The sequence below is a fragment of the Monodelphis domestica genome, chromosome 5 (assembly GCF_027887165.1).
Source record: "Monodelphis domestica isolate mMonDom1 chromosome 5, mMonDom1.pri, whole genome shotgun sequence".
Taxonomy (NCBI): Eukaryota; Metazoa; Chordata; class Mammalia; order Didelphimorphia; family Didelphidae; genus Monodelphis; species Monodelphis domestica.
Genome location: NC_077231.1, coordinates 30,270,991 through 30,284,424, shown reverse-complemented (window position 1 = coordinate 30,284,424; position 13,434 = coordinate 30,270,991). Strand labels below are relative to the sequence as shown.

Below are 13,434 nucleotides of genomic sequence, written 5' to 3'. Positions count from 1 at the left end.
TGCCAGTACTTGAGGCTCTCTAGGAATAGGCTGGTAATTTCCCGGATGCCCATTTGGCCAAAGAAATGGGGAACCTTAGGGCTGCAAGGTAGGCCACTGGGGAAACATTAACTGACAAACATGTCACTGGATGCAAATGAACTTTAATTAGGCTTTGAAATCTTCTGGTTATAGATCCTGGCTGTCTTTTCCCTTGTAGGGCCCTTAGAGGTTCCTTAGGCCACTAGAGAAATGAAAGGGAAAGGCCTGGTCTCAGGGTCAGACCTGAAACTCAGCCTTCCCAATTTTGAGGCCGATGGAGTCCCAGCCCTGGTTCCTCTTCAGAGGAGAGACAAGGGGTGAGGATGGGGGAGCAGGAGAGATGGGCACAGAAGGGACCCAGTCCTTGAAGATGCCCACACAGCCTGCTTGAACCCATGGCCAGGATGTCCATTTTGTTAGTGGTATAGGTGGGATCCATTTCCTGCCAGTGCCTGAAGTGTTACCGGAGCCTTCGGAAACTCTGGGGGCCCCGTCTCAGGACAGACCCATATGCCTCACGGAACTGACGGTTCATGGCTGCATACAGCACAGGGTTGATGCAGCCATTGAGCCAGGTAAAATTGGCAGCAAGCATGTGCAGGACTCGTGGGGCCTGAACCTGGGCATCAAATATATTCAGAAGTAGAAAAGGGATGTAACTGAGGGAAAAAAAGAGGAATACAACAAAACACATCCGGGTGACCTTTCCAAACTCTGATGGGCCATCCTGGGCCTTCCTAGTGGCTTTAGCAGATGGCAGGCTGGTGGCCACCCCTTGTCTGCTCTTTGCTATCCTGGACTCTCTTTTGTTTTCGTGGCTTCCTATCTTGGATGAGTCACTCTCCAGGGTCTGAGTGGTTGCAGTACTGCCCGGTTCAGAGGATGGTCCCTCACTGGCTGTCCCTGATGCCACACCACTGTCCAGCTCCTGAAAGTGTCCAGGTAGGGCTTCTCCAGCCCCAGCCACATGTCCAGCTCGGAGACTGGCCTGGCGAAGTTTGTACTGGTCCAGTGCCTGGGCTGCTCGCCTCACTTGACGGTGAATGAGGCAGTAGAAAATGCCAACACAACTAAGCCCAAGAACAAAGTAGATGCCCATTAGGATGGTGGTATAAGGACGGCCCCGGATGCGATCAAAGCTACATGTACAGACAACGGGCACCAGGATATAGATGGGCCAGAGTGGGACAAAGCTTGCCACTCCCACCACCCACGTACCTACCAATGCCAGTGCCACTCCCTTGGTTGTAAAGATTCGGGGGAAGAGGGTAGGGTGAGCTATGAGAAGGTATCTGCCAAAGGCAATGAGGCAGAGGGTGAGAATGGAGACAGAGTTGGTGGCAAAGAGAAGGAGACCAAAGACCCGGCAAAATGTAGCCCCAGTGCGCCAACGAAGATAGAGGTAGGAGTCCACTGAGAATGGCTGCAGTAGAGCACAGTAGATGAGATCAGCCAAGGTGAGGTTGGCAATGAGAAGGTTGAAGTGAGTACGGAGCTTGGGCTGGGCAGCCAGGATCATCAGAGTAAGCAGGTTGCCGGCTGTACCAGTCCCTGCCACCACTATGCCCCAGCTTACAGCGAAGTAACGATAGCCCACTACTGATGGGTGGTAGCAAGAAAAGTTGGCATCATAAGAGGTGTTCAACATAGTTGAAGGTCAGAACTTGGTATCTGCAGAAGGGGGAACAAATCAGAAGTTGGGGGTATGAGCTTTTACCCTTTGTGTATCCTCTTTTTCAGCTCAGTGATCTTAGTCACCCCAATTTTACCCAACTATACAACTTAAAAATTCTCACACTTTTCCCCACGCTCTATCTTTCTTCTCCCTTCCTAACCCCTCCCAAGATCCCTGCCCTCTCATTATCTTCCCAAGGACTCTCTATCCCCAAAGACTCCCAAATTAACTCCTTGAACTTCCAGTGGTTTTCTACTTCCTTCCTTCAACGGAGTGGGAAGTTCAGCTGCACTCTGACCTCCCCTGGTTCTACCAGAGATTCTGGTGCCTCAATAAGCCCAGGTCTGCCCCTCTTTGGGTAATTAAACAGAAAAGAAAAGACATGTAGACATTCTTTCCTTCTTGGCTCCCTTACAGCAGTAGACTCCTCCTCACACAAATTGAAATGTAAAGTCAACTTACCCAAGTTACAGGCAACTGGTAGATACAGATGGTGGGTGATATCCCATCTCCAGCATCTGAAACTTATTTTATACCCAAGAAGCAACTAGAAACTCCAGAGTTGCTAAATTCTGTGGTTACTTCCTTCTATTCCTTCCCCTGTCTCTGGCCTCTTTTCTGTCTTCCGGTCTGGCTGATGAAGTACTGGTAGGCCTCTGCAGAAATCTCCCCTACCCACTTCCTTGCTCCAGACCCTTCTAATTCTTGCCTCTTCCCTTTTTGGAATCTTCACTCCCTCTACTGCCATTCTCCCCCCCCCCAACCTCCCAAGGCAGGACATCTAATCCAATCCATACCGGTGTGGGAGAGCCCCCTCGAACACCTCTCCCAACAAATGGTCATCCAGCCTTTGCTCGAAGACCTCTAGAAAAGGGTGCTCACTAGGTCTCTTTCCAACAGGAGATGTACCCCACTTCATTTCATAGGCGAGGAAACCGAGGTCCAGAGAAGTGAATGGCTTCAGGTCACAGAGTAGCAGAGACAAGATCATAGCCTGAAATGATGACTCCAAATTCATCTTCATTGCCTGGAGGCAAGGTTCAGGAATCTGAGAGCTTTCTCCATACCAAGAAGCAATTAAAAATAAAAGTTGGCACTGTGCTGTGTGCTTCCACAGAGGCGCAGCCTCTAAATCAAGTCTTCGGAAATGCTCTACCATTGGCTCCCCTTCCAAGTGTCCCACCATCTCTCCCCAGGTATCTCCAGCCAGTGGAATTTCTCAAGCCCTTGACTCTCTCCTCCAGTACTCTGGGCTTTCCTTCATCTTTTCATCCTGGTCCCAAGGCTCCTTCTCCTCTCAACTCCTTCCTATCTTCTTCCAGTGTTCTACTCTTCATTGTGGGGTTGGATAAACTCAGAGATGGACTCTGTTTCTGGGCTCAAAGTCTGTTTTGCCCCCTCCCCTGAAGAGTGCAGGGAAGAGTCTTCCCTGTTTTTTCCTCTTTCTATCTCACGGTTCCTATTCCCACTTCCTCAAGACTAAGGCATGAGTAAAGGAGTATCTGTGGGGTTCTGAGCTAAGCTTTTCTGGGTCCAGTCTCCCTGATCAGTGTCTAGATCAGGGGTTCCTTAGTTGAAATATCCCATAGGGGTTCAAGAAGCTTATCAAAGAGATTAGGGAATATTTGGTAAATCACTATTATCTTAATGAAATTAATTAACGTTTCCATTTTACTTATGTAAATCTGCACAGTAGATTCCAGGATGTATTCCTGTCATTATTTTTTTAAACCCTTACTTTCCATTTTAGAATCAATACTGTGTATTGGTTCTAAGGCAGAAGAGTAGTAAGGTCGAGGCAATGGGGGTTAAGTGACTTGTCCAGGGTCACACAGTTAGGAAGTATCTGAGGCTACATTTGAACCCAGGACCTTCTGTTTCTAGGCTTGACTCTTTATCCAACTGAGTCACCTAGATTCCACCTCCATTCATTATTGAATAGAGGATATGGGAAGTCTATGAAAACCAAGAAGTAAATACAAATGTTTGGTAACCCTTAGCAGTGGTTCTCAGAGCAGTCTTTGGACCCTTTGGGGCAACAACCCTGGCCTCAACACTATTTTCCTAATAATTCTAAGGTTATTAAAATCCTCCTCCCTTTTCCAACTACCACGCTGTGATTTTCTTCATACACTTCAACCGAAACAACACACTGCACCAGATTGGATGCAGGAGCAAATTCGTGAAGCTAATTCAGTTTCTTCTGGAAAGCCAAATAATGAAAGAAATGGGCAAAAATATGTAGCCAACTCTTCCCCCTCAGTTTTGCTTGTTTTGGACAATACAGCTATTCTTCATTAAAGATGGTATGTCGATGGGTAATGGGTTTATTCTTGTTAATTTTTAATGACTTCATAAATATTTTTAATTTTCCGTTTTAATTTCTCATTCAGAAAATAGTGCTAGACTTAACCAGACCAAGGAAAGCCCTTTTGGGGTCCTGGGGGGGGGGGTGAAGAGAATGAAGGGATCCTGAGCCTGAAGACTTTGAGCATCTCGGGTCAATACAAAGAAAGGGATGGAGAGGACGCTAGGGCGGAATTCTGAAGGCACCAGAGTTCTCACTCACACACCCGCGCCCTCTGGGTACCCACAAACCATTGTCAGAAAGTGTGTTGGCCGTGTAAGGGAGAGGTGAATGTGGGGCCTCCGGGGGCCGTGAGTCTGCCAAACGGCCACCCGCGTGCTCCTAGGCACTCTGGGCAGCCTTGCGTCGTCCTCGGACGGAGAAGAAGCTGCCCTGGGGGACGCAAATGCGCCCTTCTCTAGCCACCGCCAGTGTCTCCCTCCGTGGGCTGGAGCTCAGCTTTATTTGCGTGTCTCTGACGCCGCCTTGTGGCATCGCTGTGCCTCTTAAAGCAGCAGCCTAGGCAGTAACTGCCTTACCTGGAGGGCTGAGCTAACCGCTAAACGGGGTGCAGGGGGGAGCGGGGGTGCTTCTCACTCAGCTGCTCAGTTGGAGAAACCGATCATTCCTCATCCTCCCCACCCTCTGGCTCGCGGAGGATGCCCCCTCCCTTCGGTCAGTCTCCAATCCCGCGGCCCCCCCCCCCCCCCCCAGTCGCCCCTCCAAGGAACCAGAGAAGAAAATGGAGAGACTGAGGCTTGGGGAGCCAAGGGCAGAACGAATCTGGACTTTATTGTTGGGAGGCGGAAGATGCTACATCATCAAGCAGAAATAGGTGATGGTTGGTGGTGCAGATGGGGGGCCGCCTCCCCAGGACTGCAGGAATCAGACAACACCCAGGACAGAGAAACACAGAGGCCCCGCCCCCACTCGAGTTGTGCAGTTGAGGGGGCTGGTGGGGAGGGGATTGAGGTAACCGGGCTAGGAGAAAGGGAGCGGGGCTACAGCTCTGGGTGCGAATCCTTCTGCGGGGAGCAGGGGGAAGGGGCTTCTATTGCTTTTTGCTCGCTCACAGTTTTGCGGAAGGCAGGGCCGGGGTGGATTCGGGTTGGACGGACACCCCCTGCCCCCCTCAGTACCCCCATGGACCATGGGTGCTGGTGAGAAGACAGTGGAAACCCGGGCTGGAGGGGGGAGTACAGGCTGCGGACTGGGTGTGTGTAAAGGGGGAGGGCCCGGAATTGGCCACCCCCCAAACGCGTTGTGGGGGAGGGGAGGACGGGCCAGGTGGACACAGTGAGGCTGCAGGCCAAAATGCCAAAGTGCTTAGGAAGACCCGGGATCCCACCTGCCCCCCCATGGGGATGTTCACGGAAGCGCTTCGGTTTAGGGGTTTGGGGGTTTGGGATCCGGAGGCCCAGAGTCCGATTATTGCCAAGAAAATCCGTTCCTGACCCTCACCCCGGACCCCGACCCTGGACATGGCTTGTGAACCCCGTTTTTGTGCTAGGTTTGGGGGTAGGGACTGGATGGACATGGCTTTTGGGAGAGGGGTAATCTCCAAAAGGGCTAGGGATGAGATGCCCCCCCCTTTCTGAGGGAGAGGGAGGGGCAGGGGTGGGGTTCCCTGAGATCTGGGGTGCCCCCCCTTCTGAAGCCCCCCTCCCCCGCTTCCCCTTTTCCATTCCTGGAACCCCCGTACCTCGGGGCGGGCTGGGGGAGGCAAGAGGGACCCCTTCCCAGGAGAAGCCAGGAGGGGGGTGGGCTTGGGGGGGCCCAGAGCCTGGGTCCCAAGAGGAATGGGGGGGAGATTGCGGGGTAGGGCTGGGGTCAGTAGGGGGAGAAGAGGATGGGTCCGTGCGCAGTTCGGATGGGCCCGGGGGCCGGGTGGAGCAGAGGGTGAGTGAGGGGGGGGCCCTGGAGGAGAGGAGCAGTTGGAGTTGGGCGCAGTGACAGTGGGGAGCCAGCCGCTGCCGCCATCACTGCGGCCACCGCCAGGGGGCTGGGGAGGAGACCTCCGGCCAAGGACTTGGGCAGCTCCTTGGAGAACGTCAGTGTGCCCTGCAGGAGGGAGAGGCAGGGGGTCACCCTGGCTGCCAGTGCCCAGCCCCGTGTCCCCCTTTGGGGCCGCCCCCTCCCCCTCCCCAGCCCTCTGAGCACCCCGCCTCACCGCCAGCTCCCCCACGCCTCGTGGCTTCTTGTGGCGGCTCAGTAGCGGGTTGGGTTTGCCAGCCATGCCATCCCGGTGCCGCCTGCTGGAGATGTGCTGGATGGAGGGACGAGAGGGGCAGGTGGGCGGCAGGTAGAAGGAGCTGTCCCCCCAGCCCCTGCTCTAGTTCTTCCCAGGGTGCACCTCTTCAAGCCCCACCCCAGAGAAGGCCCACTCACCTGTTTTAACTGGATCTCAGAGTTGACCTTGACATTGCAGATTTCACAGTGGAAGGTCCGGTCCTGGGAAGGGGCCTCGGGCTCCCCGGGGGTAGGGGGACCCAGCCTGGGGTACGCTTTGATGGGGCCCAGCCCGCTGCGTGCCTCCAGGATTGTCTTGTGCTTGGTACCTGCCGCGAATGAGAGGGGGGTCAGGGCGTCAGATTCCCCACGGCCCCCCAGCCCCCCAAGTCCCAGGGAGAAGCAGGCCTTCGCTCCTTTGGTCCTTCCCACCTGAGACCCCCCCCCCCAGGCCCTAGGGTTGGGGAGCGCCATGTCTGGCACACAGCTGGCGCTTAATAAGTGCTTACTGTCCCAGAGCCCTGCAGGGTCCTCCTAGGAGGGAGGAGGGGGTGAGTCAGGGAAACTGAGGGAAGGTGTTCCCAGGGGCTCATTACCTTTGTTATGCGCCTCAAGCTGGGACAGGGAGTTCACAGCCACCTTACACAGGGCGCAGTAGAGCAGCCTCTTCGCCTTTTCTTCCTCCTCCTTGCTGCCCCCCGGGAGCGGAGCGGGGGCTGGAGGCCTCCCTTCGCCCTTGGCCCCACCCCGGCCAGTTTCCGGGACGCTGGGTGGAGAAGGGACTGCGAGCTGCTTCTCGGGGGATCTGGGGGCCAGGCCCAGCCCGTTCTCCACCACAACTGGGAGGATGAGGAGAGGAAGGGACCCTGGAATCCCCGCACACAAAGGAACCCAGGCCCCGAGCTCCCAGCTCCCTGCAGTGTGTACCTAGCCTGCCCTTCGAGTGGTCCCCCCCCCCCCCCCCCCCAGTTCTCCCCTGCAGGGAATGAGCACATCCCTCTCTGCTTAGCACAATCCTGGCAGGCTGCCTGGCCAGGCTGGAGAAGCTCTGCCGATCCAGGACCCGCCCGGCCTGGCCTCACTCGGCTTGGGGCCTGGTTGATCCCCAGGGCCTGCCCCACCCCCACACAGGAAAGCTAGAAGGGAGGGGGAGAGGCTCTGAGAAAGGGGGAGATGGGTTGTAGGGGCTAGAGATGGGATCAGGGCTGAGACAGGGATCTAGGACGCTGCCGGGACCATGGCTGGCCTACTCTATAATTCATGGTTCCATTAAAGATGCACAGGCTCTAGTCCTGGTCTGGGCTCTAGCCTCAACTCCCAACGGGGGAAACTCCAGCTCCTCCACCCGATCCAGTTTCCGGGTCAGAGAGGGGCTGAGGGATGCTGCTGGCCGGAGGGAGCCGTCCGTCCGTCCGTCCGTCCGTCCGTCCAGCCTGCCTACCGGTGCCCTGTCCTTTCTGTGGCTGCCATTCGGACCACGTTCGAGCTTGCAAAGCTTTATTTCCCTCCATCTCATTTGCTCTTGACAACGGTCCTTAGAGTCGAGCAAGCCTGGAGAGCTGAGGCTGCTGGCCTCTGGGTATCTCTCCCAGTGGGTTTCCCTTAGCTCCAAAGTCCCATGCCTCCTTCACACCCAATTTGGGGCTGGTGAGGCCAGGAGGGAGGGAGGAGGAGGAACAGAGAGGCCTGGGCGGGGAGTATGGCCAGTCCACATGCATCCTCCCCCGCCCATTCCTCTCTCTGATTCCTGACTCTAAACTGGATCTGGAATGGCCTCTGGCTGGCAGAGCTCAGAGGATCAGACATTTAGAGTTAAAGGGGATCTCTGTCCGAGGCCATCCAGTCCAACCTCTTCATTTGAACACGAGAGGAAGTCGAGGTCCAGACAAATGACTTGTCCAAGGTCATGGCTCGTCAGAACCCAAGTCTCCGGACTGCCAGTCTAGTTCCCCTTTGCCCTGTTCCCAAAGAGAGGAGAATGGGCTGGAGAGGGAGGACGACTCAGGAGTCCTGAACCTCCCCATCCCTAGTGAAGGGGCCCCCTTTTCTTGGGGAGGGGAGCCAGGTCAAGACCTTGCCAATTCTACCTCCTCCTCTGAGTCATGGGCTGGGAACACAGAAGGGATTCTGTGCTGGGAAAGGCTGGAGAGGGTGTGGTAGGGCTAGGGGGTGACAGGATGGAAACTCCAGATCACCGGGGTCTCTGGGCTTGGCTCATGGGCTTACCTAGGTGGGGACAGCTGGGAATGAAGAGAGGGGCTGAGACATAAATGCAGAGAGGATAAAGCACTCACTATATATGTGCAGTGGTGTGCAAATGCCTTGGGACAAGCAATCCTTTTGATCTGTTTTCATTTTGTGACAGCCCTGGTCATGCTTCTGCTGGTGATAGGCTGCCTGACCTTGACCAGAGGAAACCTGATTGGGCCAGTCTCCCCATCCTTAGCTAATTCTGTCAGCTAATGCCAGACTTCCTGTCCTCACTCTCTTTAGTCTGTGCTTTTTAGAGTGGATATTACTCCAAGGAAACATGCAAAAGGTGTTGCTCCTAATGAGCACACTTCAATGACCATTAGAGATATCACAGCAAGCTGTTGGTGTGGGGAAGCCAAGCATTTCAAGGTTCATTCAAGCCCACAATGAAACAAGATCAGTTGCACTGAAGCACAAAGGAAAGTGAGGTCAAAACCAAAAAAAACAATGCCAAGAACTGGAAAAACGATTGCTGTGAAACAGTCTAATTAATTCTCGAAAAACAAGCAAAGACCTTCAGAGAGATCTGGCAGCTGGATGGGCTGTTATTGATTCCTCTGGAGTGCACTGAAGGGTTCTTGAACTTGGAAGAAAAGTGAAAAGACAAATAAAAAAAAAACCAGCTCACCACTGTTATGAAGAAGAAATGCTTGTCATAGGCAAGACAATACAAAGACTGGATTACTGACGATTAGGAAAAAATGTGATTTTTTACTGACAAAACTCACTTTTTCACTCAAGGATGAATTCATTCATTGAATTCATTCATTCAAAACTGTTGTCAGGAGTCCAAATGAGCCTGTAGGATGTAGGCTTCTTCATCAGACTGTAAAATATCCACCAAAAAACAAAAAAAAAGTTTTGGGATTTTGTCTTGTTTTGTTTTCCTGGAACCTGGAAGTCTTCTTATCCCCACTGAGGGAATGATCAGCTCTCTGTTAAATATATTGATTTTTTTGTTTTGTCAAAGATACTGACTGATTCTCAAGAAGTAGAATTATTCTAGAATTATGTCAATTCTTCAAAGGAGACGGAATATTGCCACACAATTTTGGGCCTTGACATACCATGAAAAGATAAACAACTTATCCTAGAAATGGAGATAAATATGCCTTAGTGGTCTTTGTAGAAACTTCATTGAAAACCCATGACCATGGGGGCACCTAGGTGGCTCAATGGGAGGTCCTGGATTCAAATTTGGCCTCAGATACTTCCTAGCTATGTGACCCTGGGCAAGTCGCTTAACCCCACTGCCTAACCCTTACCGCTTTTTTGCCTTGGAACCAACACACTATATTGATTCTAAGACAGAAGGTAAGGGTTTAAAAGTCATGTCTTATAACAAAAGCTCAACTTAAAAATACAGATTGTTCCTCTTAAGGTAAACGTAAAGTCCAGTGTGATTAAAATGTGGTTTTATAATAAGGAATTAAAGAATGTGTGTTAGAATCTTATGAACTCATTGCAGAATCATGTAAAACTAGTGATTATGGAGGAAGCTAGGTGACTCAGTTGAATAGTCAAGCCTACAGATGGGAGGTCCTGGGTTCAAATCTCATCTCAGATACTTCCTAGCTGGGTGACCCCTGGCCAAGGCACTTAACCCCAATCGCCTAGCCCTTAAGAGTTCTTCTGTTTTTGGAACTGATACTTAGAATAGATCCCAAGACAGAAGGTAAGAATTTTTAAAAACTCAAAAACTAATGATTATGGCAAAGGGAAGTCAGATTGCAAATCAAATATTTTATAAAGATGCATGGTTAAATGTATATGCCAATACACCTTATTAATCTAATCCCAATTCATTATTCATCCCAGTTTGCACACCACTGTATATGCACATATACACATATATAGGGTTTTCCTCTCTACATCTATAGGTATATTTCCTACTCCTATGTATATTTGTATATATTTGAAGACAGAGGGAACAAGAGAGGAGGGGGCAAGACACAGAAGGAGAGGAGAGAGAAGGGGGAAGAGAGAGACAGAGACAGAGAGGGAGAAAGGGGGAGAGAGATGAGAATGAGAGGGGGAGAAGAAGAGAGAGAGAGAAGAGAAGGGAGAGAAACAGGGATAAGGGAGAGAAAAAGAGAGATGAGAATGGGAGGGGGAGAGAGAGAGAGGGAAAAAAGGAGAGAGAGGAGAGAAATGGATAAGGGAGAGAAAAAGAAAGGGAGAGAAAGAGAGATGAGAATGGGAGGGAGAGAGGGAAGAAAGGAGAGAGAGAGAGAAGAGAGGGGGAGAGAAAGAGAGATGAGAATGGGAGGGGGAGAAGAAGAGAGAGAGAGAAGAGAAGGGAGAGAAACAGGGATAAGGGAGAGAAAAAGAGAGATGAGAATGGGAGGGGGAGAGAGAGAGAGGGAAAAAAGGAGAGAGAGGAGAGAAATGGATAAGGGAGAGAAAAAGAAAGGGAGAGAAAGAGAGATGAGAATGGGAGGGAGAGAGGGAAGAAAGGAGAGAGAGAGAAGAGAGGGGGAGAGAAAGAGAGATGAGAATGGGAGGGGGAGAAGAAGAGAGAGAGAGAAGAGAAGGGAGAGAAACAGGGATAAGGGAGAGAAAAAGAGAGATGAGAATGGGAGGGGGAGAGAGAGAGGGAAAAAAGGAGAGAGAGGAGAGAAACGGATAAGGGAGAGAAAAAGAAAGGGAGAGAAAGAGTGATGAGAATGGGAGGGAGAGAGGGAAGAAAGGAGAGAGAGAGAGAAGAGGGGGGAGAGAAAAAGAGAAAGGGAGAGAAAGAGATGAGAATGAGAGGGGGAGATAGAGGGGAAAAAAGGAGAGAGAGAGAAGAGAGGGGGAGAGAAAGAGAGATGAGAATGGGAGGGGGAGAAGAAGAGAGAGAGAGAAGAGAAGGGAGAGAAACAGGGATAAGGGAGAGAAAAAGAGAGATGAGAATGGGAGGGGGAGAGAGAGAGAGGGAAAAAAGGAGAGAGAGGAGAGAAACGGATAAGGGAGAGAAAAAGAAAGGGAGAGAAAGAGAGATGAGAATGGGAGGGAGAGAGGGAAGAAAGGAGAGAGAGAGAAGAGAGGGGGAGAGAAAGAGAGATGAGAATGGGAGGGAGAGAGGGAAGAAAGGAGAGAGAGAGAAGAGAGGGGGAGAGAAAAAGGGAAAGGGAGAGAAAGAGAGATGAGAATGAGAGGGGGAGATAGAGGGGAAAAAAAGGAGAGAGAGAGAAGAGAGGGGGAGAGAAAGAGAGATGAAAATGGGAGGGGAGAGAGAGGGTGGGAAAAGAAGAGAGAGAGGGAGAAGAGAGGGGGAGAGAAAAAGAGAAAGGGAGAGAAAGAGAGATGAGAATGGGAGGGAGAGAGGGAAGAAAGGAGAGAGAGGGAGAAGAGAGGGGGAGAGAAAAAGAGAAAGGGAGAGAAAGAGAGATGAGAATGGGACGGGGTGGGGGTGGAGGTATTGGGACAGAAGCTGAAAGAGAATCCAAAGAAATCCAGAGGCACAAAGAGTCAAGCACGACCAAGATCAGGATTTCAGAGTTGGAAGGAAGACCTTGAAGAATTCCCAAGTGGTCATCTTTCCTTTCCTTGGAGCTCTCCGGTGGAGTGAAAGCCATCCCTTCCCAAGGCAATCCTTTATGCTGCTGGACAACTCTAACTACAGGAAGTTTTCAACTTTGCTTCTTTGCAGCTTCCGCCTATGGCTCCTGGTTCTGTTTTCTGGAGCCCTGCAGACCAAGCTTAATCCTTCTTTCAAGTACTTGAAGCCATATAATGGCCCCCTGAGTCTTCTCCAGGCTGTATGTTTCCAACGCCTTCAACAGAGTACAATGGGACTCTCACCTCCTCATTTCCTGGAATCTATGCCTCTCTGTAACCTATTAGCTCTTTTGCCTGCAAGCTCCCACCATTGGCCCATAATGAGCTTGTAGTCCACTGAGATTCCTAGATCTTTTTTTCCCGGTCTAATATGTCTTTCCTCCCTTGTACTTGAGCCAGAGATATAAAGGCAAGTAGAGCCAGACAGATGCAGAGAAACATGCATGTACATATAAGTGTATCCCTATAATATGTGTGTAACATGGCAATGACAGACACACCTGGGCGAAGGGCCCCTCTGTCCTCACTGGGAGGGCTGTTGCCAGTTGGGGCTGGGTCTCCGGGTTCCTTGACGACGGGCTCTTTGCCCCGGGTCTTGGCCGCCTCGATGCCTTTGACACGTCGGGCATGCCGGTTGCCCTTGTAGTGTGCCTCTGCCTGGCTCTGTGGAACAGGGGAATCAGAAGAGCACTTGAGGATCCATTCCGTCTGCCCCTCACCAACCATGCCTCCCCTCTCTACACAAAGCCTCTCCATCCCTTCTGCCAGAGTTCTCACTGCTGGAGGAGAAGTGGGAGAGGAAGAGAGAACCCAGGAATCATCTTAACCTTTGGGGATCTATAACTGATTGTGAATGATCTCAATGGTGTGGGGGAGTGTTCAATGTTCAAATGATGGAGAAAAAGCAGGAGTGCTTCCAGAACCCGGATATGCATGTTCTCAGGTCCTAGAAAAGGGTTCAGCCTTTTTTTGTGCCCTGGACCAATTTGGACCCCTTCTTGGAATCATATTTTTAAACGCATAAAATAAGATACACAGAATTACAAAGGAAATCAGTAATCTTAAATACAGTTATTAAAAACAAAATTTAAACCCTTCCCTTCCATCAACACCATGTGTTGGTTCCAAGGTAGAAGAGTGGTAAGGACTAGGCAATTAGGGTTAAGTGACTTGCCCAGGGTCACCCAGCTAGGAAGCATCTGAGGCCAGATTTGAACCCGGGACCTCTGATCTTGAGGTCTGGCTCTCAATCCACTGAGCCACCTAGCTGTCCCACCTCCCAATTTTTTTAAACCCTATTTATTCAGGTTAAGAATGTCTATACCTAGAAATGAGGGATACCCCAGCCCCTTTCTGTTCCTTCTCC

General features: G+C 51.4%; 2 protein-coding genes across 6 annotated transcripts in view; both read right to left on the bottom strand.

Annotated features, from left to right (window-relative positions):
• Positions 1 to 125: 125 nt before the first annotated feature.
• GPR84 (G protein-coupled receptor 84) lies at positions 126 to 2,456 on the bottom strand. Its single transcript, XM_056797999.1, has 2 exons — positions 2,159 to 2,456; positions 126 to 1,692 (listed from the first exon to the last, which is right to left on the bottom strand). The coding sequence occupies exon 2, from the start codon at positions 1,667 to 1,669 to the stop codon at positions 482 to 484; it is 1,188 nt and encodes a 395-aa protein (XP_056653977.1). The 5' UTR covers positions 1,670 to 1,692; positions 2,159 to 2,456; the 3' UTR covers positions 126 to 481.
• A 2,345-nt stretch (positions 2,457 to 4,801) lies between these two features.
• ZNF385A (zinc finger protein 385A) overlaps positions 4,802 to 13,434 on the bottom strand; it is a 28,174-nt gene continuing 19,541 nt past the window's right edge. For all 5 annotated transcript variants that reach the window (XM_056797994.1, XM_056797995.1, XM_056797997.1 and 2 more), the window contains 5 exons: positions 12,569 to 12,731; positions 6,869 to 7,111; positions 6,432 to 6,601; positions 6,214 to 6,309; positions 4,802 to 6,104 (listed from right to left, as the gene is read on the bottom strand). In XM_056797994.1, coding sequence (XP_056653972.1) covers positions 5,874 to 6,104; positions 6,214 to 6,309; positions 6,432 to 6,601; positions 6,869 to 7,111; positions 12,569 to 12,731 — 903 coding nt within the window. In that variant the 3' untranslated portion in view covers positions 4,802 to 5,873. The remainder of the gene's footprint in view (positions 6,105 to 6,213; positions 6,310 to 6,431; positions 6,602 to 6,868; positions 7,112 to 12,568; positions 12,732 to 13,434) is intronic.